Source organism: Nerophis lumbriciformis, linkage group LG04, assembly GCF_033978685.3.
Source record: "Nerophis lumbriciformis linkage group LG04, RoL_Nlum_v2.1, whole genome shotgun sequence".
NCBI lineage: Eukaryota > Metazoa > Chordata > Actinopteri > Syngnathiformes > Syngnathidae > Nerophis > Nerophis lumbriciformis.
Genome location: NC_084551.2, coordinates 21,584,189 through 21,609,238, shown reverse-complemented (window position 1 = coordinate 21,609,238; position 25,050 = coordinate 21,584,189). Strand labels below are relative to the sequence as shown.

The following is a 25,050-nucleotide window of genomic DNA, read 5'->3' as shown; positions in this document are numbered from 1 at the left end:
GTGATGAATCAAACGCACCCAGCGGCGGAGTCACGTGGTTGGTCATGAGGAAGTAAACAGTGAAGAAAAATTATCGAAGGGACAAGTTCTAATTAAACATTACGCCGTTATATGTCAATTTGTATTGAACCACGAACACATAGAAAGGTACGTGGTCTACGATTAGTTTGCGTCTGTGTTTGTGTTTGCAGCATTAAACGGCAATGAGAATAAGAGTGAACATACAGTATGTGCTAACATTAGCATGACAATGAAGGACTAGCTATGCTACGACTATGTTACATTTACTTCACATTATTTAGTTTAGGAAACGAGTTTAGATAAGCACAGGGCTGCATGTAATTAAAGCTCGCTAGAAAAATTATGACAAATAATGTTTTGAATTAATACATTCGATACCCCTGTCTACAGTACCACCATAGAGGGAACTCGTCATATTTGTAGTTACATGTAATACACACTACTCAGCAATGTGTATTGTTAAAAAGTTCAAGTTCAAGTTCAAGTTCAAGTACCAATGAATGTCACACACACACTAGGTGTGGTGAAATTATCCTCTGCATTTGACCCATCACCCTGGGAGGTGAGGGGAGCAGTGAGCAGCAGCGGTGGCCGCCCCTGGGAATCATTTTTGGTGATTTAACCCCCAATTCAAACCCTGCTGAGTGTCAAGCAGGGAGGTAATGGGTCCCATTTTTATAGTCTTTGGTATGACTCGGCCGGGGTTTGAACTCACAACCTACCGATCTCAGGGCGGACACTCTAACCTTGCTTGGTGATTTAGTACTGCATTCAAATATCCTGTCTACCTGCCCACAGGTGTGGCTCCTCCTCTTCAGCCACTATGGTGGACTTCTTGGCAGAGAACAACTTGTGCGGCCAGGCAATCCTCAGGATAGTCTCCAGGGGAAATGCCATCATTGCTGAGCTCCTGCGTCTCTCAGATTTCATTCCTGCAGTTTTCAGGCTCAAAGACAAGACTGAGCAGCTGAAATATGGAGACATTATTTGTGACTTCAGCTACTTTAAAGTATGTATAGCCTCTTGAGTGGGCCTGTTTGGTTTATCAGAAATATATTTGACTACAGTACAGTAATTGCCAAGGTTTGTGTTAATTACCTGTTGTTCTTTTTTCACATGCAAACTAATCATCCTTCCCCAGGGCCCGGAGTATTATGAGGGGAAGCTTGAGGCCAAACCCGAACTTCAGGACCTGGATGAAGAGTTTAGAGAGAACAATATTGAGATTCTTTCGAGATTCTACCTAGCTTTTGAAAGCGTACATAAATACATAGTGGATCTAAACAGGTAAAAATGCACTTAGTCGTTAGATTTTACGGCTTTTTCTAAATCATGGTTGTGAAATGTGTTTTGCAGTTTACAATTTATTGTAAGTTTACAATTACAGTTTATTCTGCGTTATAGACGATGTACCGGTATGATGGCGAAGGCAAGCAGCTAATGTCCCTCCACAGCCCCAGTCACTAATCCTAGCCTCCAATGCGGCAGATATACTATGTTTCTTAAAAGTATTGTTATCACTGGAGAACGAGGAATAGCTAAACATGCTACACTGCACATTGTAGAAAGATACAATATGTCATGCTAACGGCTAAGCTAGAGCTCTTGAATGTAAACAAGGAGGGCAGGAGAGAATCAATACATATAGTGACAGGAAAGATACAAATTATCTGGAAATAGTCGATAATACAGTGATTAGATCGACATTTTATATTATCACAAAAACTGTTTTGGTCGTTTTTGGTATTGTTTACTCACTCAGGAAATACATTCCTTGGCACAGGAGAGCTTTAAGGGCAAAAACCAAATGATCTAAATCAGGGATATGCCGATCGATCGGCCACCAAACAGTATCGGCCCATTTTCACTATCGCTATTGCCGAACAATGCATTTTATTGCCTATCACAAAACACTAGGGATGTCCGATAATGGCTTTTTGCCGATATCCGATATTCCGATATTGTCCAACTCTTTAATTACCGATACTGATATCAACCGATACCGATATATACAGTCGTGGAATTAACACATTATTATGCCTAATTTGGACAACCAGGTATGGTGACGATAAGGTCCTTTTTTTAAAAATTAATAAAATAAAATAAGATAAATAAATTAAAAACATTTTCTTGAATAAAAAAGAAAGTAAAACAATATAAAAACAGTTACATAGAAACTAATAATTGATGAAAATTAGTAAAATTAACTGTTAAAGGTTCGTACTATTAGTGGACCAGCAGCACGCACAATCATGTGTGCTTACGGACTGTATCCCTTGCAGACTGTATTGATATATATTGATATATAATGTAGGAACCAGCATATTAATAACAGAAAGAAACAACCCATTTGTGTGAATGAGTGGGAGGGAGGGAGTTTTTTTGGGTTGGTGCACAAAGTGTAAGTGTATCTTGTGTTTTTTATGTTGATTTAATACAAATAAAAAACAAAAACCGATACCGATAATAAAAAAAACGATACCGATAATTTCCGATATTACATTTTAAAGCATTTATCGGCTACATCCCTACAAAAGACCCATCCCCTCTGGCTGACACTGTAATTATTTTTGGTACCCCAGCCCACCAGTAGCTAGCAGCTATTTATGTGTCTCCATGCACAGTGTGGAGCCGCTCATTTCTTTGTATCTTAAGTATAATTATCCAGTACCATAATCACTGCAGGATAAGGCTGAACATATTACACTCATAGAAATGAAATAATCAACTGGTTTAAATATTGTGTTGATATTGTTAAACTGTCTGGCATTCACTGTAAATACATTTAAAATGTACAGTTAATGGTATTGGTATCAGCCGATCTCAATTATGGAATCGGCAGCATAAAACCCTGATCGGAACATCCCTAATTTAAATCATAGGCAACAGTAGTTTTTGCCGAAGTTATTTTGAACTTTTGAATTTATTTTGATCAAAATAAAAGGGGATAAGCAAATAATAATAATAACGAAAATATAAAAATATGTATTTATATTGTTACATCTCCATCCTGTGTTTTTGTCTGATTATAGTTGTGATCAAAATGTAATTATTCAATGATGTATCAGCATTTAAGTAACAGCATTGGTGTGACCAATACCCAAATTTGTAGTACAGTATCACCCAAAACTAATGTAAAGTATCAAACAACAGAAGAATACGTGTTTATTAACAGAAGTGTAGTAAGAACCATGTTACATCAGAGTAAGTAGTAAGTAACCAGATATTAACAGTAAATTAGCAAATAGATTAATATTTGTTTTGATAAAATTATACAACTGGAACTTACACAATATGTTACAAAATACTTCAGCAGCCAAATTAAGAGCCTTTTTAACCCGTTTTGAAATATTTTAATTATTATTTATATGCCAAATAATATATTGTTGTATGTATCGTCATTGCAGGAGGCTGCAAAATATATTGCGATATATATTTTAGGCCATATCGCCAATCTCTATTGTGCAGATAATGGAGTAGTTTAAAATTAAATGGCCTAAATGTCACTCCTGATTGGTCTCTTGTAAAATCCCCAATCTCCACAATGTCTACATCCATCACTCATCTTCTCTCCAGATACTTGGATGACCTACATGAAGGTGTTTATATTCAACAAACTCTTGAGACTGTGCTTCTAAACGAGGATGGAAAACAACTACTGGTTAGTGAACATTACATTTATAGTCTTTGTAAAGTTACAGCAACAAGGACTTGATGACTTACACTATTTTTTATAGCTGAGTTTACATTGAAAAATCTAAAACTCTTTTCAGCCTAATTTTCATAGCTATCTTAAGAATTATTGGGAAAGACTCTGAAGAAGAGAATTTGATGCATAGCACTGTTTCCCCTACTCAGTGTGAGGCTCTCTACTTGTATGGCGTGATGTTGCTGGTTATCGACCAAAAAATTGAGGGAGAGGTTCGGGAGAGAATGCTTGTTTCCTATTATCGATACAGGTAGGTTCTTATCTCACGCACTCCCACAGGCAATACACTAAATCATGAGCTCCATGACCCAAAAATGCACTTTAATCCTCCACATGTATTTTTTTCTTCAGTGCTGCAAGGTCTTCAGCAGACTCCAACATGGATGACATCTGCAAACTCTTACGCAGCACCGGTTTCTCCAGCCAGCCCGGTGCCAAGCGACCGGCCAACTACCCAGAGAGCTACTTTCAGAGGGTTCCCATCAGTGACACCTTTATTAGCATGGTCATCGGAAGACTGCGCTCTGATGATCTATACAACCAAGTCAGAAACATGGAAGTGTTAGTGATTGGAGATATTTGAGGTTGGTCTGTTCTAAAGTCGTTCTCTTTTTTCACCTCTAAAGGTGTCTGCCTACCCTCTACCAGAACATCGTAGTACAGCGCTGGCTAACCAGGCAGCCATGCTGTATGTTTGCCTTTACTTCAGCCCATCCATACTTCAAACCCAGCAGGCCAAAATGCGTGAGATAGTGGACAAGTATTTCCCTGACAACTGGGTAGGACTCTGGAGCAATTATATAAGACATGATCTGCACAGTAAAAAGAAGTGAAACATCATAATCATTTATTGACACTAATCCCTAATCCACATCATTCCAGGTTATCAGTATATACATGGGGATCACAGTGAATCTGGTGGAGGCCTGGGAACCTTACAAAGCTGCAAAAATTGCTCTTAACTACACTTTGGAATCTGCTAACATCAAAGAGCAGGTACAACAATACCAGAGATGTTCTTCACATATTCAATTATATTTAGGCACTGGCAAATACAATTATATCTTGTCATAAAGATGGTTCATCAGTTTAAATTCAGCTGTAGGGGAGAACTAGGTTGGTTGTAACATTATCACTGGAGGCTGAGGCTAAACATGTTACACACTGAGAGCAAGCCAGGAGCAGGCACGCTAATCGCTAAGCCAGGAGCAGGCACGCTAATCGCTAAGCTAGCTTCTAACCTCACTAGAAACAATAGAAGAAATTAGTGTTCAGTAAACTTTTAAGAAGTGCAGATGGAACCGCGTTACAGCACACACTAAGCAGCTATTAACATGTAATGAACCAGTAGATTAACTAGAGTCTAGAGAGAGGATAATATAACAGCAACTGTTGGTGTGTCAGCATTCTCACAGTCAGTACACGACACATAAAAGGACGGCGTATCGATCCATATATTTAGTGGTGTTGATACCAAGGGTGATATCAGTATATGATTGACATTACATTGCTTAGATCAGTGTTTTTCAACCTTTTTTGAGGCAAGGCACATTTTTTTCATTAAAAAATCACACCACCAGCAGAAACGTTAAAAAATTAAACTCCACCAGGTCGTCGTGCCTTATTTTGAGTTTGTTGGCGTTTTCCTGTGTGTAGTGCTTTAGTTCTTGTCTTGCGCTGTTATTTTGGTGGCGCACCTGCTTTGTTTTGTGCAAGCAAGGCTATTTACTTTGTTGCTATCCTTCTTTGTGTGGACATTGTTGATTGTCATGTCATGTAAGAATGTACTTTGTGGACGCCGTAAGTTTTTGTTGTCGTCCAGCATTCTGTTTCTGTTTACTTTGTAGCCAGTTCAGTTTTACTTTTGTTTTGCATAGCCGTTGCCTTTTCCTTTCCTTTTCCCTTTTGTTAATTTTTGGTTTAAGCATTACATACCTTTTTACCTGCACACTGCCTCCCGCTGTAGTCTGCATATTGGTATCACAACAAACCATCCTCGTCTCACCCGACACATTCTGACTTTTACAAAGCAATTAACTACCTGCTGCCACCTACTGACATGGAGTATTACGTGGTTACCCTGCCAAGTTTTACACAGCACAGACACTAAGCAACAGCACATTATTTGCAGATTATAATTATTGATTTGCGACTTGTCCAGGGTGTACCCCGCCTTCCGCCCGAATGCAGCTGAGATAGGCTCCAGCACCCCCCGCGACCCCAAAAGGGACAAGCGGTAGAAAATGGATGGATGGATGGAATTATTGATTTGCAAAATATATTTTTTGGGCCAATTAGGTGAAGTTGCATAATTTCCCATGGCACACCAGACAATATCTCACGGCACAAGTGTGCCACGGCACAGTGGTTGAAAAACACTGGCTTAGATATACAGTTTTATTTAAAAAAAATATTTTTGTTGTTCTTTTTGTTAATGTTTACAGATTCAGGTAATAATAATTCACTGGCCACAGGAGGACTTTGAAGCTAAAAACTAAAGGATATAAAAGAGTAATAGATAGTAGTTTTTGCTTTTGTTTAGTTATCGTGTACTATTAGCTTTGTTTTGCTGAAACAATTGTATGTAACAAAACAGAATAAATAACTAGTTTAACTATAGTGTTGATGTTGTTAAACTGTCAATAGCATTGATAAAAAATAATGTAAAAAAAAAAGTGTTGCAATTAATACATATGATCAGTGTTGGTATTGGTCGATTTCACTTATGGATGATCGGTATTGGAATCGGCAGCATAAAACCCTGATCAGAACATCCCTAAATCTGACACATAGTGACAACCATCCCTGTGAATAGGATGGTTATTTTAAGTGGAATTTTTAAAAATAGCAAGTTGACAAATACATAACTCAATGAATCTTAACACAACAAAATCAGCAAGAAACAAGTACAGGAAGGACATTTTAACCCCGGAGAATGTGACAACCAACCCCAACTGTTTTTTTGTTAGCATCAAGGCGAATAATCGTGCAGCAACTAGTTAGCTCGTTAATAACTATACATTCCCTTTACATTTTTTAAAAGTAACATTATACAAAAGCCTAAAACAAAAAATACTGAAGAGCTGAGTATTTATAATTTCACATGAAAAACACAAAAAGGTCCTCTCACATCAAGCTCAGCCAGCTTGCCAAAGAAGACCATGTCCGCCAGCTTTGATCCCAATTCCCTACATTTCAACACCATACATTGAGGGACATCGCCCTCTGGGGGCGAACTTGATTAGCGTGACAACCAACCTCGTTCTCCTCAATGTGTGAATACATGTAGGGAAAATGTTGTCATCGACGAATGTCACTGGGCTTTCTAACATCTAGTTGAACTGAACTGTAATGACTGACATGTGTTTAGGCAAGCCGTTATGCCACAAGCATGGAGAGTCTGCGGCCTCAGGTGCAGCAGTTGCTGAAGGAAGGTTTCCTTCGGGAGGAGATCATTTTAGACAACATTCCCAAACTGCTAAACTGTCTAAGGAACTGCAACGTTGCTATTCGCTGGCTAATGCTGCACTCTGCAGAGTCAGGTAAGAAACTCCCTTTTACCTTCCGACCTTTGGCCAACATCCAAGATATTCCAAGATTGCTTAAAAATGGATACTCATATGCCGTTTTTGTAAAATAATTTGATATTGTATTGTTTAAAGGGGTGTCAAAATATTGCGATTCGCTAATTTAGCGCGTTGGGTTTTTTAATCTAACGTTACTGTCTCTGTATGCGAGTTGTCTCGCCCTCTACTTGTGCCTGACTGTGAGCAACAACACTACTGCTAGAAAGAGGTCTCACACTTGTCACTAGATTTGGCTAGTGATGTTAGCTCCTTTGAATAATGGGGACAGGAAGAATCAAATCTAATACATTTTGTAAAATGTTCACAATAAACTTAAATACATGTCAGAATTGTGTTTATGGTTTGTATAAGTTTTAATTTTGCCGTAGACAAGACAATGTTGTTGCTTTGATGGGTTTCCACTTCTCTGTGAGGGCTTTGAGTATCTAACAATAGAAAATCGCGATATAAAATCTAATCCATTATTATTATTATTATTATTTTAGCGTAACGCGCATCCATCTACTACTTGAGTTAGTTTGATCCCAATTCCCTACATTTCAACACCATAAATTGAGGGAGGGCGAACTTGATTAGCGTGACAACCTACCTTGTTCTCCCCAATGTGTGAATACATATGGAGAAATGGCATCATTTCCGGGTGTGTGGTGACACACACTAAGCTGACTTCATTCTATTATAAGACAGCAATATAGTGCTATTTTACTTGTACAATCATGTGTGCATTGTATTTAAAATTAGAACACAGTTATATGGAAGAGGATGTTGTTGTAATCGCCCCCTTGTGTCATATGTCATATTTGTTAAATGTGTTCTCCTAAACCACTATTGGTAACATATGCTAGTGATGTGATTGATGTCTCTTTTATTTATTTTATATTACCGTATCTGAAGCAGAGGACAATCAACCAGTTCTACATCCAATACTTTTTGCTAAGAAAAGTGTTCTTCCTGTTTTTGATGTGTTAACATCAGCTTTTTATATTGGTCTGATGTTTTATTTTAGTAGATAAAACAGACTGCATCTGTTCAAATCTATTAAAACAACAATTGACTTTATAAAGCCACTTTATTTTGTTACATATCTATCATTATCATAATGTAATACATTTATATGAAACTACCTCAAGTTGAGGGGTTTTATCTGTATTTTTAGGTGAGAATAAAATACATTAATTATATTGATTAATTACAGATCCCAATTAATTAATCACACATTTTTTAATCCCTTGAAAGCACTAGAAAAATATCTCAAATTGAGGGCTTTTCTCTGCATTTTAGGTGAGATTAAAACAGCGAATAATTAAAAGAATTAATTACAGATTCAAATTACTTGACCACTCATTTTGTAATAGCTTGACAGCACTAGAAAGTACCTCAAATTGAGGGCTTTTCTCTGCATTTTATTTAGGCAAGATTAAAAAGTGGATTCATTAGATTAATTATATATGCAAATGAATTAATCACTAATATTTTTAATCGCTTGACAGCACTAGAAAATACTTCACATTGAAGGCTTTTCTCTAAATGTTTTAGGTGAGATTAAAAAAAGATATTCATTAGAGAAATGAATTACACATCCAAATGAATTAACTGCTCATTTTTGTTAATCGCTTGACAACACTAATTCTTGGTCAATGTCTTACAGCCTATGACCCGAACAACAAGAGACTGCGCCAAATCAAAGACCAAGTGACCAACGACTCCAAGTACAATCCTAAGATCCTCTTTCAGCTCCTGCTCGACACAGCCCAGCTGGAGTTCATGCTGAAAGAGGTGAGAGTTTATCATATGTCACGAAGCAAAAATTATGTCAGAGTGGCTTCGGGTTGAGAATATAATGAATGCCAGCTAAGTCCATTTTCATTGGGTTGCCACTTGTCAGAATAAAGCACTGTGACTGTAATTACGCATTACTTGTATAAGTGGCTTTTTAATTATTAATGTATCTCTTGTTATGTCAGTCCTCATGCATCTTTTCAGCGAGCGATGTCAGAAAAATGTCAGATCGATCGCCGCAAGCTGCTTTGTGGTGCCCCCTCTGTTGTTTATTAACACACTGCGGGGGCAGCATATGGCCAGACATTCAGTCATTAGGAGAGGACACAAATTGAATCTTCTCATTATCATCATCTCATCTGACTAATCCTTCCTCATCCACTCCACATCTGTGTGGCCCCTCCTCCAGATGTTCAAGCAGATGCTGTCAGAGAAACAAATCAAATGGGAGAGCTACAAGAAGGAGGGATCAGAGAGAATGACTGAGCTGGCCGAAGTCTTCTCAGGTGTTAAACCGCTGACAAGAGTGGAGAAAAACGGTGAGTTCTGTAGTCAGGATTGCAACGCATGTTTGGCTTAGATTCAAACATGGACGCTTAACATTTCTCGCACACTTCCTTTGTATACACCATTAGACTGTATGTCACCCTCACAGAAAACCTCCAAGCCTGGTTCAGAGAAATCTCAAAACAAATTGAATCTTTAAATTATGAGGACTCAACAGCTGCTGGGAGGAAGACGGTCCAGCTCATACAGGCTCTTGTCGAGGTGAGCAAGTTCAGCCTTAACATTAAGTAGAATAATTCAACAATGTTTTTCTTTGAGTTTCTTTGCCATATTCTGTTTGATTATTGGAATAGAACATAGTAAATGTACTATACTGTATCTATACAGTACTCAATCACTTTCTAGTGAAGCAAAGTTCTTACTAATGTTGATGTAACTAAATCATCTTTATGCTTCTCAGGGCTATTATTATGTTTTCATGGACAAATTACTCACATAAGCCTATATATATATATCTTATGTTCTTTGTTTGGTCTTTAGGTTCAGGAGTTTCATCAGTTAGAGTCTAACCTGCAGGTCTGTCAGTTCCTGGCAGACACAAGAAAGTTCCTGCACCAAATGATTCGCACAATCAATATTAAGGAAGAAGTCCTCATCACGATGCAGATAGTCGGAGATTTGTCTTATGCCTGGCAGATCATAGACAGGTAGGCACGCTCTGGTAATTGTATTGTATTTTGTGATATATTGGATTTAAAGTTGTTTGTCCGCAGTAGAGATGTCCGATAATATCGGCCGATAAATGCTTTAAAATCTAATATTGGAAATTATCGGTATCGTTTTTTTATTATCGATATCGTTTTTTTGGGTTTTTTATTTTATTTTTTTTATTTTTATTAAATCAACATTAAAAACATAAGATACACTTACAATTAGAGCACCAACCTCAAAAACCTCCCTCCCCCATTTACACTCATTCACTCAAAAGTGTTGTTTCTTTCTGTCATTAATATTCTGGTTCCTACATTATATATCAATATATATCAATACAGTCTGCAAGGGATACAGTCCGTAAGCGCACATGATTGTGCGTGCTGCTGGTCCACTAATAGTACTAACCTTTAACAGTTAATTTTACTCATTTTCATTAGATACTAGTTTCTATGTAACTGTTTTTATATTGTTTTATTTTCTTTTTTAGTCAAGAAAATGTTTTTAATTTATTTATCTTATTTTATTTTATAATTTTTTTTAAAAAGGACCTTATCTTCACCATACCTGGTTGTCCAAATTAGGCATAATAATGTGTTAATTCCACGACTGTATATATCGGTATCGGTATCGGTTGATATCGGTATCGGTAATTAAGAGTTGGACAATATCGGAATATCGGATATTGGCAAAAAAGCCATTATCGGACATCCCTAGTCAGCAGTGCATAATTGTATGTATAAAATACGCAATGTTTTGTTTTTTATAGAATAAATGCAGAATCTACTGTTACTACAGCGAGACAGTATTTTGGAATAGAGTCCCTTGTTTAGAGCCGTGAATTGGTTCCGAATGTGACTGCAATAACATTTTTTTGCTAAGCATAAAAAAACCTGTTTCCCACCTTCTAAATACTTATTTTTAACGTTATGAGAGCCTTCTCATAACAATAACAACATTCAGTAAGATTCACACTCTTTTTATCCAATAGTAATGCTTCCTGAGGCTGGGCCAGTCAGTGGACGGTATACCGGTACTATTAAATTACCGCAGTACTAATGAATTGAAAACAGCACTATACTGCCTTTGAAAAATACCGGTACATTTTTTCATCCACATGTTGCCCTGCTGCGGTGACATACAGAGCCAAGGAGCAAATTGAGTGTGTCAGCGGGCACGCACTCACAGAGCGCACAAGGAGAAACGCCGTGGGAAGGAAAAATGTCAAATAAAGTAAATTCTACTGGTTAATAAAGAGGGTGCGTGAAGCGCAATATGGAGGTATTTGAGCTTCAAAACTATCGATCAAGGTGACGCTTTAAACACGTATGCGTCACGCTGCAAGCACTGCTTTAAAACATGCCTCGCCAAAGGTGGCATGATTAAATTACTACAATTTTTGCGTTAAACTTAGGTTTTTGTGGAATTTTGCCTATCGTTCACAATCATTATGAGAGTCACTTTCTACTAGGGGTGTGGGAAAAAAATCAATTCGAATTCAAATCGCCATTCTCACGTTGTACGATTCAGTATTTATTCTCATTTTTCAAAAATTGATTTTTTTTTTTTTAGTAATCAATCCAACAAAACAATACACAGAAATACCATAACAATGCAATCCAATTCCAAAAACCAAACCCGACCTAGCAACACTCAGAACAGCAATAAACAGAGCAATTGAGAGGAGACACAAACACGACACAGAACAATCCAATAGTGAAACAAAAATTAATATAATCAACAACAGTATCAATATTAGTAACAATTTCAACATAGCAGTGATTAAAAATCCCTCATTGACATTATCATTAGACATTTATATAAAACAATTTAATAAAAATGAACAATAGTGTCACAGTGGCTTACACTTGCATCGCATCTCATAAGCTTGACTACACATTGTGTCCAATATTTTTACAAAGACAAAATAAGTCACATTTTTGGTTCATTTAATAGTTAAAACAAATTTACATTATTGCAATCAGTTGATAAAACATTGTCCTTTACAATTATACAAGCTTTTTACAAACATCTACTACTCTGCTTGCATGTCAGCAGACAGGGGTAGATCCTGCTGAAATCCTATGGATTGAATGAATAGAGAATTGTTTTGAATCGGAAAAATATCGTTTTTGAATCGAGAATCACGTTGAATCGAAAAAAATCGATTTGTAATCGAATCGTGACCCCAAGAATCGATATTCAATCGAATCGTGGGACACCCAAAGATTCGCAGCTCTACTTTCTCCTATATAAAAATCGTCTCGTTCTCGGTGGCTAGCAATGCAGCTAATGGGAGTAATCTACCTCTAAATCATTTATATACGAATCACTTAATTTATGTTCCGTAACCCGTATAATAACCAAGCTGTGGCGACATTGTAAGAGCGAACACTGAGGAACTCTTTTTCTAGTGTAATAACACATCGCCATACTGCGATTTGTTATTACATAGTGGATCGCGACATCCTGGGGCACGCTCGGGAGGAATTCTCATATCGTCTTGATGTTGTCCGTGCTGCCTGTAGTGGCCATATTGAGCACTTGTAAAGAATGAAATAAATACTGGAAGTTATGTACAACACATGTGTTCAAGCTAGGTTTTCTATTGATTTTCATTTTTGAAATATCGAGTGATAATTTTGCCGTATTATTTTTGAATCACCCATATATATACTTGCAGTGTGTATATAAAATGTTGCCGGAGGGTTTTGATGTTGTTTTAGAGAGCTTTGAAGTCTACAACGGTGACTCCCATGAGCCGCATCTTTCAAGCGTTTTGTTATCATCTTTAAAAAGACATGTGTGTTCTTGTCTTTCAAAATGATTGTGAACGATCGGCAAAATTCCAAAAAAAGTGCAGTTCCCCTTTAATAAAAATCATCCAGACCTGCACAATGAGTTTAAAGGTTATGTAGTTAACTAGCTCCCCTGCTGTGCACATATAGATGCGTAGACGCGCACACAAGCTGCTAGGCTTGATGCCAAATAAAAAGACTTCAAATCGCCCACGTTGCGCAAACTAATAGAAGTGAAATTACGGAATGTTGTATACAAATTGCTACAATTTGTGTTTTATCTTTAACAATGTGTGTTTTACCTGCTACATGTCTTATCTGTGTACTTTGTTTTATTTTTAGTATTTACTAATTATTTTATTCGTCTTAAAGCACACACCAAGAGTGGTAAACATAAATCATACATCATTTAATACAATGTCAATAAATCTTTTTAATCTATTCTATTCTAACCTAATCCTAGATTATGGAAGGCTATATGTAATATATCAAACTGTAAGTTGTTCTTTGAGTGCAACAAGAAAAGCCCAGTGCGTTTAATGCCTTTTATTTATTTTTGTAATCTTCCACAATTGTTCTTTGAATGCAATTAACAGCCATATGTTTAATGTATCGTAAGATATTTTTGTTAAAATGAAGCCAAAAATGAATTTTTTTCATGATCCCCTTTATTTTAAAAAGTATTGAAAAGTATCGAAATACATTTTGGTATCGGGACCAGCCTAGTGGTCACAATACTGAACAGAATGCTCTGATTGGTTTGGTCTCATCTACTGAACATAATGCTCTGATTGGTTTGGTCTCATCTAGTGACCATCACTACTCTAATGTTGGTGTTTTTAGTTTGTTAAGCCATGTTTATGCTGGAAAATGCTTAATTTAGGCAAAACATGTTGTAGAATATACTTTACAATAATGTTTTAAAAATTGCAACGTGGTGAAGCCGCAATATTTGAAATGCGACGTGGCGAGAGATGACTATATACATACATCGGATATTATTTAGTTTAGTTTTAAACCACTTTGGTATGTGTATTAGAAACCATAAGAACAACTGCCGTGGCTTGGTTGGTAGAGCGGCCGTACCAGCAGCCTGAGGGCTCCTGGTTCGATCCCTGGCTTCCACCATCCCAGTCACGTCCGTTGTGACCTTGAGCAAGACACTTCACCCTTGTTCCTGGTGGGTCGTGGTTAGGGCATGGCAGCTCCTGCCATCATTGTGTGAATATAACCCATTTACCATTGTCCTAAAGAGTGGGGCACACCGCTTGTTACAACCATACATTTCAAACTTGCTTTTTTTTTCCTTACTATTTACATTGTCAACTCCTGCCATTATTTTTCTTGCCACTGTGATTTTATCAAAGACACTCACAGCGGAAAATTACAACAGATACAACTAAAGACAATTACAAAAAAACAGCAATAAAACACAATTTAGTTCTTTATTTACAAATGTATTGTTGGATTGCTGTGTAATATAACCTGTATCATAAATGTATCATGATAGTGTAATACCATGAACTGCAAAGACCCAACATATATTTCATATGCTAGACAGCTCCATATATAATTGATTGTATTTTCTTTATGACATGATTTATCAGTTTGCAAGTAGTGCCAAACCACAGGTGCTTTGTGTATGTGTGTGTTGATTTTCTTTCTCTTCTGTTCAGGTTTTTTATTTGTTATGCAGAGCAGATTTCAGCAATTTATTTTCCTCTAACACGCTTGTTTCTCCCTTGCTCGCCTTTTACCCTGCAGCTTCACATCCATTATGCAGGAGAGCATCCGGGTAAACTCATCCATGGTCACTAAATTGCGAGCTACCTTTCTGAAGGTGAGTGGTTCCCAGCATGCATGCATAAGTAGGAGTTACAGTTGACACTTTCTAAACCAACTTGTGTGTATGTGTGTGTGTACGTGTGTGTGTGTGTGTAACCAGTTAGCTTCTGCTTTGGATCTCCCATTGCTGCGCATCAACCAGGCCAACAGTGCTGACCTTCTAAGCGTTTCCCAGTTCTACTCTGGGGAATTGGTGGCCTATGTCAGGAAGGTGCTATATTTTATGATTGCCAGGATAAAAAGCTTACGTTAAATTGTTCTTTTTAATTAATATCTAGGTGTCCACGAACTGACAAACATAAGTTTAATATTTTTAAACTTTTTTATTCCAAGCTGCATTACTGCTTCCCTTTATACTAAACTAGATTGCTGGGTTAGTTTGGTGTTGAGCTGTCTTTTTGTTTGCAGGTACTGCAGATCATCCCGGAGAGCATGTTCACCTCTCTGGCCAAAATCATCAAGCTTCAGATCCATGACATCATTGAGGTGCCCACACGGCTGGACAAGGACAAACTGAAAGACTACTCCCAGCTGGGGGCACGCTATGAAGTAAAGAACCTCATTAGTTTGTAACAGCCTCACACACGTCACATCTGCTTTGTAAAATCAAAAGCTGAATTATTCAAAGTGCGGCTTCAAGATGATTATATACAGCATAATAAATATAACTCTCAGACAGTCACACTAGCGCTCTTATGTAAAAGACAAGAAGACACCAAAAAAAAGAACGAAGTTGAAAAGTTGGCTATATTGAGGCCCTAAGCAGAATTTCATTTTGAGGCCCTCCTCCCCCATTACAAAAAACAATTTCACACTTTTTTTTATTAATGTGGAATAATCGTTATACTTTTCGAATCAAACTTGAATTTAATGCCCCCGATGTCCACGCAATGATGCAGAGTCTTGTCAACCAAGACAGCCCCACAGCATCCAGAGCCTTAAGGAACTCCGGGCGGATCTCATTTCCCCGCATTCAGGGAAAATTTCCAAAACATTCTCATCAGTAACGAAGCAGGAAAGGGCTCGGAATATGAATATGAAAACTGTTCTGCCACCCCCGATTTTAAATTCATCACCACAAATATTGTGACACAAATTGGCAGATTAATTTAAACACAACTATTGTTATGTATAAACTGAAATCATTTGAGCTTTCCATATTATAAAAAAAACTCTGTCAAGTAAGGAGCATAACTATTTAGAGAAAACACTGCATATGTACTGTATCGATCCGTTGTGGTGAAGAAGGAGCTGAGCCGGAAGGCAAAGCTCTCAATTTACCGGTCGATCTACGTTCCCATCCTCACCTATGGTCATGAGCTTTGGGTTATGACCGAAAGGACAAGATCACGGGTACAAGCGGCCGAAATGAGTTTCCTCCGCCGGGTGGCGGGGCTCTCCCTTAGAGATAGGGTGAGAAGCTCTGCCATCCGGGGGGAGCTCAAAGTAAAGCCGCTGCTCCTCCACATCGAGAGGAGCCAGATGAGGTGGTTCGGGCATCTGGTCAGGATGCCACCCGAACGCCTCCCTAGGGATGTGTTTAGAGCACGTCCGACCGGTAGGAGGCCGCGGGGAAGACCCAGGACACGTTGGGAAGACTATGTCTCTCGGCTGGCCTGGGAACGCCTCGGGGTCCCACAGGAAGAGCTGGACGAAGTGGCTGGGGAGAGGGAAGTCTGGGCTTCCCTGCTTAGGCTGCTGCCCCCGCGACCCGACCTCGGATAAGCGGAAGAAGATGGATGGATGGATGGACTGCATATGTAGCATTTACTCTAATAATTTTTCACTGTTCTTCTACATCATCCCTACAGGTGGCTAAACTCACCCATGACATCTCCATTTTCACTGAGGGGATCTTGATGATGAAGACCACTTTAGTTGGTATTATCAAGGTGCGTAATTTTTTCTTGTTACATAGTATAAATCACTTCCTCCTCTTTTTACATTGTAAGACAATGAGTTGGCATGAACGTGATGCTTCAGGTGGACCCTAAACAACTTCTGGAGGATGGCATCAGGAAAGAGCTGGTGAAGAGGGTAGCTTATGCTCTGCACAAGGGGTTAATTTTAAACCCCAAGGCTAAGGTAGGGCATTATATCTGTACTATAATACATGCTGTATACATATTAATTTTTCTCTCTCCCAGCCAAGTGAGTTGATGCCCAAGTTAAAAGACATGGCGGCCACCATGGATGGGTTCTACAGATCATTCGAGTACATCCAAGACTATGTCAGTATATACGGCCTTAAAATCTGGCAGGAGGAGGTCTCCCGAATTATCAACTACAATGTAGAGCAGGAGTGCAACAGCTTCCTCAGGACTAAGGTTAGATTCAGCAATTGGAGGTCAACACTTTTTTGCTTTTCATTGTCAGTAAATTATCATTATTTTTTATCTTGATCAGATCCAAGACTGGCAAAGTGTGTACCAATCCACTCACATTCCCATTCCCAAGTTTCCCTCTGTAGACGAGTCTGCCACCTTCATTGGTCGTCTCTGCAGAGAGATTCTCCGGATCACAGATCCTAGGTCTGTCTCCTGTTATTACAAAAATAAAATATACTTCCTCTATTGTCCGTAGAACCTCTCATGTATTTGTTATTTCTCCAGGGTTACATGTTACATTGATCAAATGAACACCTGGTATGACCTTAAGAGCCACCAGGAAGTGACCAACAACAGACTATTTTCAGAGATCCAGAGCTCATTGGGTACATTTGGCTTGAACGGACTGGACCGATTGCTCTGCTTCATGATTGTCAGGGAGCTGCAGGTAACGCACCTTCATAACAGTAGTAACTACACATTAAGCTATAGTAAAAATACAGTGGTATCTCAATTTAAGAGTGATTTGAGATAAAAGCTGTCTCTTGGCTAATTGTTACACTTTAAATTGAAAGCAAAAATCTGAGTTAGAAGCTTCCATGCCATTAGTTGGCGTAGGAAATGTTACAGTGAACCCCGTAAGATCCACCCAAAAAATCTGGAGCCTCATGTAATAAGAGTTGCGTGGATTTCCTACAAAAAAATGTGTGTATGTTGAATTTCAAAACACTGCATACGCAAGTAAAAATTCAAATTTAAGCATTCCAAACACATTTCTTTTTTAAATCGCAATCAACTTGAAATTGATCCCTGATATTTACGTGGCTTGGCACGCCCAGGCCACGCCCCCTTATAAATACGTGAATCGAATTGAAAGTAGCCACATGGCTGAGCGCTGCACGGTGTGTCCAATCAGGAGTAATTAGGAGGTGCTTGTTTCTTGTGATTCCAGCGAACTGTTATTGTGGGTGGTCTCAGAGAACTGAACACAGGCTGAAATGTTTAAAAAATGGTCGGGTCAGGAAGAAGGTGAAGAACAAGATGGATGTGCATGGCTAAAACAGACGAGTGGACCGGAAAATACGTAGTGCTGCATCCCTTTGAAAAGATAGTCGCTACAATGATACGTAAAACTTTAGAAGAGGTGGATGACTCTACTTACCCCCAAAATAAAATTAATTTGTGTAATTTACACAATGTGTTTCCACTGCTCACAGCCAGATTAGAGTTTGGCTTACATTGAATCAGAACATTTTAAAGTGCACCAAAACTACAATATATTCCCTCACGACACATAGTGCACAATACTAAGATAACTTCAGTGAGAGAAAAAATAAAATATAATAAACAACTCAAAAAGAATATAATAAAATAAAATTACAATAATACAAATAAATATATGGTGCTATATATATGTATATATATATATATATATATAAATGTACATATTATTTTAAATGTACAGATAGGGAATAAAAGTAACAAACTATGAAGTAAATAAATCAGTAGCTAGGTCAAATAAATAAAAAAGTAAACAGTGTAAATATATATGTATGTATATGTATAAATATATATATATATATATATATATATATATATATATATATATATATATATATATATATATATATATATATATATACAATAGAACAAAATACATTGAAAAAAACCTAAAGAGGAGACAAAAGGATTCGAATGGCAATATAACAAAATAAAATAAAATGAGCAATATTACTAGTTGTATAACCAATAACACTAATAATTGTATATTAGACAGGTTAAATCTGAAATGTCGGCATAATATAATAGCTGAAAGGTTATACAAAGAAAGTGGATGAAATGAGTAACTACACAGATGTAAAATTCACAGTCAGGCCTGGAGTTAGCGTTACGTTGACATGGTTAAACGTGACAAGACACGGCCTTCATTAATAAAGGAAAGAATAAGAAAAAAAAACAATGACTCAGCATCAGGCAGTCATACATATTGTAAACTCCTATCCGACTCGTATACTGATTATTAAGGCTGATGCCTGCATTGTAGCCCCCGGACATGGCTACAGAGGGCTAAACTAACGCTGTCCGGCCGTGCATTGTAAGGTAAGCCATACCGACAGAGATTACTCATTTGTACAACCCTGGTTGCGGTGATTGTGGGACTTGACAAAATCGTGGGCGTCTTTGAGATATGCGAGCCGCCGTCTCTTTCCATTCTTGGTCAACACCATTAGTTTAGCGGTAGTGAAGGGCTGGTTTGAGGCCCAGACCGTAGAGAAACCTCATAACGTCCCAGTACACGGCCCGCTGTTCAAGTACTTCAGGGCAGTAGTCTTCGAAAATGTGGATCAGTGAGTCCTTGTACTTTAGTTTGCCTCTGAGTTTCCAAGCTTCCCGCACCACCAGCTCCCTCATCTGGAATCAGTGGAAGCATATCACGACAGCTCTAGGTCTCTCACCAGGGCCTGGCTTCGCTATTATAGCGAGCGGTGGGCATGGTCTAGCTCCGGGGCCGACGATAATGTGTGTTAGCATTGTTGTTAGCGTACCCATGATGGTGCTTGCAGCCAAGTCCTCCTTTCCTTCTTAGATTTGTTAGACATTTTCTCATTCAACGCGAGAAGGTATTAGTATTATTCAATGTTAGCAGCAGTTACTGTTTTCAGTCGAGCTATACAGAATAGTAGGAGTTAAATTAGCGGTAGCATGGAATAGTGCGACTACTCCATCCTGTTGCCGACTGCAAGTCTGGCCTTAATCTTTTCTTACATTGTTGAAATCATATGTTGGCAAAACCCCAATGACCACATCTGTGTGTCGCCAAAGTATCCATAGCATACATGAAGCATGACGTTGACTTGAGACACCGCACATTTCCATGTAAACGTCAGTCTTGAAACATCTCAACTTTGCTGTGAAAAAGGTCATAAACCAGGTTTTTGTGCATAGGCCGCTGTTCTTACATGCTAGCATTAGCTTTTATGGAGATAAACACAACTTTGTTTTCCAACCACAGGAAGAAAGAAATAAGTGGGTGATATTCATTGAATTAAAGAACAAAATGATCAAAAACATGACAGAGTGTGCAACTTGCTAACTTTGCAAAGCAGTTGGGAGTGTAGCACTGCTCATCTGTGCTCTACTGAAGCACAATGAGCCAAGGATGTTAAAATAATTTCTAAATGGCGAACATTTATTCATGAAATGCTGCTCATGGTGGGTTTGATGGAGAAGTAGCTGAAATGAGAACTGTAGAAGTCCACTCTTCAAGGTAAATGCTGTACATTAATATTATATGACTTAATATAAGTGCTGTAGTTGTTTGTACTGCATTTGATTGTATTGTTTTTTATAGAATATTTTTTTGTTTTTGTTTTTTAAAAAGCCTGGTACACATGAAAATTGTGCCGTTTCGGGTGTGGGGACAAGCACCAAATAAATTGCTTTCACTGGGCGACATTGATTTGACATGCAAATGTTTTGATTTAAGAGTGCCGTCACAGAACCAATTAAGCTCGTAAATTGAGGTACGACTGTGTTGCGAACAAATTGAATTTGACGCTTTAAATTTTGTTGTACATTGCTAGAATGCTTGTGTGCTGTATGAGGATCCCAATCATCCCAACATGTGTGGACTTTTAAAATGTTCTCCCATCCCTTTAGAATTTCTTGACAGTGATTCAGAAGAGCATTCTGAAGGACAAAGCTGCATTGGAGGTCTTTAAAGCAATGCTGGGCGCTGTCAACCCGGTTCAGGGTATCGTAGGTAGGTAATACAAATGTTAAAAAAAATTAAAAAAACAGTATATTTTAGGTGGTTCTGTAACAAAACATTTCTCTTCTGGTAGGTAATGCCAGCAAAGTATATGCCAGTGCACTGGCTAAAACCCAAAAGATCTGGGGGCCATATTTAGAGGCCATCATGAAGGTACTTGCTTTTATGTTTCTAAATGAAACATCTAGATCAGTGGTTCTTAACCTTGTTGGAGGTACTGAACCCCACCGGTTTCATATGCGCATTCACCGAACCCTTCTTTAGTGGAAAAAAAAAAAAGAAGAAATTTTTCCAAATTCAAGACAAAGTTATATGTTTTTTTTACTGGTGCTCAAAATGAACCATGCATGAACATCACCTTGTTCAAAGAACAAAACCAACACAGTACATGAACTCACAACAAATTACACACCTGAAAACCAGTGTGACTTCTGCTGTTGCCGTATCCATAATACGACGATAGGGAGAAGTTTTTATTTACACGATGAGTCGGGTGTGTCTTGACCTCCGCGGCGGAGGCTCCACCGAACCCCTGAGGCCGACTCACCGAACCCCTAGGGTTCGATCGAACCCAGGTTAAGAACCACTGATCTAGATATAATTCTACTATCTATACAGTTTAGGGAATACACCTAATCCAATGTTGACAATGTAGGTCGGTCAAATGCAAATTCTACGACAACAGATTGCTAATGAGCTGAACTACTCCTGCAAGTTTGACTCCAAACACCTGGCGGCTGCCCTAGAAAACCTGAACAAGTCAGTCCAGTGCTTACACCTCACCCAGCATGTAACAAAATACTAAGTATCACAGCTTGTGCACGTGACTGTGAAGAATCTTTCATCTGGCTTTGTAAATTGTGCATGTTTTGTTCTGTACTTTATGGCTTCTTACTAAATTATGTTTCTCACTGTATATGTGCTAGGTCTCTTCTAGCAGACATTGAAGCCCACTACCAAGACCCATCACTGCCCTACCCGAAAGAAGACAACACCCTTCTGTATGACATCACTGCTCATTTGGAGGCCGCGGGTATTCACAATCCGCTTAATAAGGTTTGGAGATGAATACTCATGATTTTGCCTAAATATTGTTCTGACTATTTTATTGGCTTTCACAGATCTACATTACCACAAAGCGCCTCCCTTACTTCCCCATCATCAACTTTCTGTTCATTATAGCACAGCTGCCTAAGCTTCAGTACAGCAAAAACCAAGGTTAGTTCTCACCCACTTCCCTCACCACAACGTAAGTTTTTAGTTGTGAGTAAATTTTAAATGAGTGCAACATTTCACACATGCATCTTTTTCTCTCAAAAAAGGCTACATTTGTCCAAAATATCTGTTGACAAAAATAGCAAAGCATGTTACCCAGTTTTTTTTGTACATAAGGTAATTCGGACTGTCAAAACGAATATTGTGATTAAAATGGTTAATGCTGTTAAACCATCTGCAACACAGAATGACTCAAAATCCCTGTAAATTCTCTGGCAAGAGATTTTGGGCAGTTATTCCAAGTATTAGTTTTCATCATTCATGTGCAAATGGGCGGTTGATGTGGTAGTGACGGGCTGCAGAACCAAACAAGTCAATATGGAAGACACTAATTGGAAATTTGAGTATAAAAAAACATGATGGAAGAGTATTCTGCACACTCTGTTGGAAGGAGTTTTTCTTTCACAAAGCCCGTGTCATCTTAAAGAAGCCATATTATGGGTTTTTTCTACATTCAAAACACTTCCTTGTGGTTTACATAACATGTAATGGTGCTTTGGTCAAAAATGTTCATAAATAATGTTTTACAGGGCATCTTCGACCCGCCTTATTACCGTCTGTTTAGGATGCGGCCTCTGGGCTCCTTGAATGGCTGCCATCGTCTTCGAATTTGTCGATTAACCAGAACAACGCTCAATCCAATCAGCTGATGACCTGTTATTACAGTTTCAAATAGATAGACACCTTCAATGTCTTTGAATGAAATAATCGCCTGGCACACGACTCTCTACTTTACCCAAGAGCCCCTCATGTATCCAGCAGCAAAAATTTCTTCAGGACAGGCAGTTCCCCAGTGAACTGAGCTTCTCGCCGTGAAGATCTTGTCAATTTTGTTGAGGGACTAGTTTAGAAATTCCATATTTTAGGTTTCGAAAAACAATGCAAAAGAGAGGTTCGTAGAAAGTTAAGACAAGACGAGACGAAACAAAGAGCCAAAGCAGGAGAGATAAGGGAGTGGGAGAGGGAGCGTCCGCCTCTGTTTAGAGCCAGAAGAAGAAGGATATTGGCCGAAAGCACATGTAAATGGAATGTTTTGTACTTTTACCAGGAATGACCTGCAGGAAATCCACTGACCCAGTTGACTGGCCTCCCTTAGTACTCGGTCTTCTCACCCTCCTCAAGCAGTTTCACTCCAGATACACGCAGCAATTCTTGGCCCTAATTGGTCAATTCATCCGTTCTATCATGGAACAGTGCACGAGGTAACCAAGCCGAAAAAAGATACCCAAGTTAACATAATCTGTGTTGTTTTATAATGATTTGATTAGCTTTGAATCATAATTGTAAATGAATGCAGTCATCCATCCATCCATTTTCTACCGCTTATTCCCTTTTGGGGTCGCGGGGGGCGCTGGAGCCTATCTCAGCTACAATCGGGCGGAAGGCGGGGTACACCCTGGACAAGTCGCCACCTCATCGCAGGGCCAACACAGATAGACAGACAACATTCACACTCACATCCACACACTAGGGCCAATTTAGTGTGCAGTCAATGCCTCTTAATAAGTTGTCATCATTTTCTGTTTCGCCCCAATTATAGCCAGAAGATCCCTGACATGCCCTCTGATGTGGTGGGAGCGCTCATGTTCCTGGAAGACTACATCAAATACACAAAATTGTCCCGCAAGGTATACATTCCAAATGAAAAATGTTTAATTTATGTTGTGAATAAATGCATAGCATTTACATTTTCACAGTGGAGGAGGTTGGTTGTATTGAAATTTGTTTCTATTTTTCCTCTGTGTTCAAAAGGTAGCTGAAGCCCACGTGCCCAGTTTCATTTTTGATGAGTTCAGAACTATACTGTGACGACCCGGAAGAAGCAGAAAAAAGGATTTTGTTGCCTTTTATTTTACTTATACATTTCATTTTTGAGCTCATTCATGTCCTAAAACACATGTAAAATTGTATATTGTTAATAGATAGAAAGCTACAATTGCCTTACTGTCCCTAACATTATGTATTAGCACATTTAATACATTAATAAATATCAGGGGTTCCAACCTTTCTGAGTGCACTGCCTGGCTAATTTGTGTTATGAACAACTCCTTCACAACATTGTAGAAAGTTCTGGAGAGTTCCATTTGACTTGAATCCAAAATGCACAACAGATTTTGGAGCATTGTACTTGGCCCTCTCCTCTTCATCCCGTACATACCCCCACTTTTACAAATAATACATCAACATGGTCCATCATCACTGTCACCCTCACTGGCATAAACATCTGGATGAACAATGACTTTCTCAAACTCAACTACAGTAAAACAGATCTCATAATTATTGGTCCAAATTATCTCAACAATTCTGTCAAGGATTTCAACATATCCTTCAACAACCTCACCCTGTCCCCTTCCATGCACATCCGGAACCTTGGTCACATCTTGGAAAAAAACTTTTCATTTGAAGATCATGTCAAACACATCACTACACCAGCCTACCTCCACTTCAGGAATATTACCCATCCTCTCCTTCTGTACCACTGAAACACTCATTCATTAATTCATCACCTCCTGACTGGATTACTGCAACAACATCCCTTATGGTTCATCTTTCAAAGTCCTCCATAAACTTCAATTCATCCAAAACTCAGCTGCATGTCTCCTCACTCGTTCCTGTCGCTATGACCCCATCACCCCTGTCCTACAAGAACTTCACTGGCTTGCTATCCCGCAGTGGCTCCATTTCAAAATCCTTCTCCTGACACATAAAGCCCTCCACA

The 25,050-nt window shown here is 38.6% G+C and overlaps 1 protein-coding gene across 1 annotated transcript; it reads left to right on the top strand.

Annotated features, from left to right (window-relative positions):
* washc5 (WASH complex subunit 5) lies at nt 1-24,338 on the top strand. Its single transcript, XM_061950713.2, has 29 exons — nt 1-147; nt 820-1,030; nt 1,163-1,308; nt 3,598-3,682; nt 3,880-3,980; nt 4,082-4,274; nt 4,357-4,509; nt 4,613-4,726; nt 7,101-7,272; nt 8,966-9,093; nt 9,506-9,635; nt 9,752-9,864; nt 10,144-10,310; nt 14,877-14,952; nt 15,058-15,168; nt 15,366-15,506; nt 16,769-16,849; nt 16,941-17,042; nt 17,105-17,284; nt 17,364-17,488; nt 17,570-17,732; nt 20,945-21,047; nt 21,130-21,209; nt 21,712-21,815; nt 21,983-22,112; nt 22,178-22,274; nt 23,380-23,533; nt 23,872-23,959; nt 24,084-24,338. The coding sequence occupies exons 2-29, from the start codon at nt 845-847 to the stop codon at nt 24,138-24,140; spliced, it is 3,480 nt and encodes a 1,159-aa protein (XP_061806697.1). The 5' UTR covers nt 1-147; nt 820-844; the 3' UTR covers nt 24,141-24,338.
* Nucleotides 24,339-25,050: the final 712 nt, after the last annotated feature.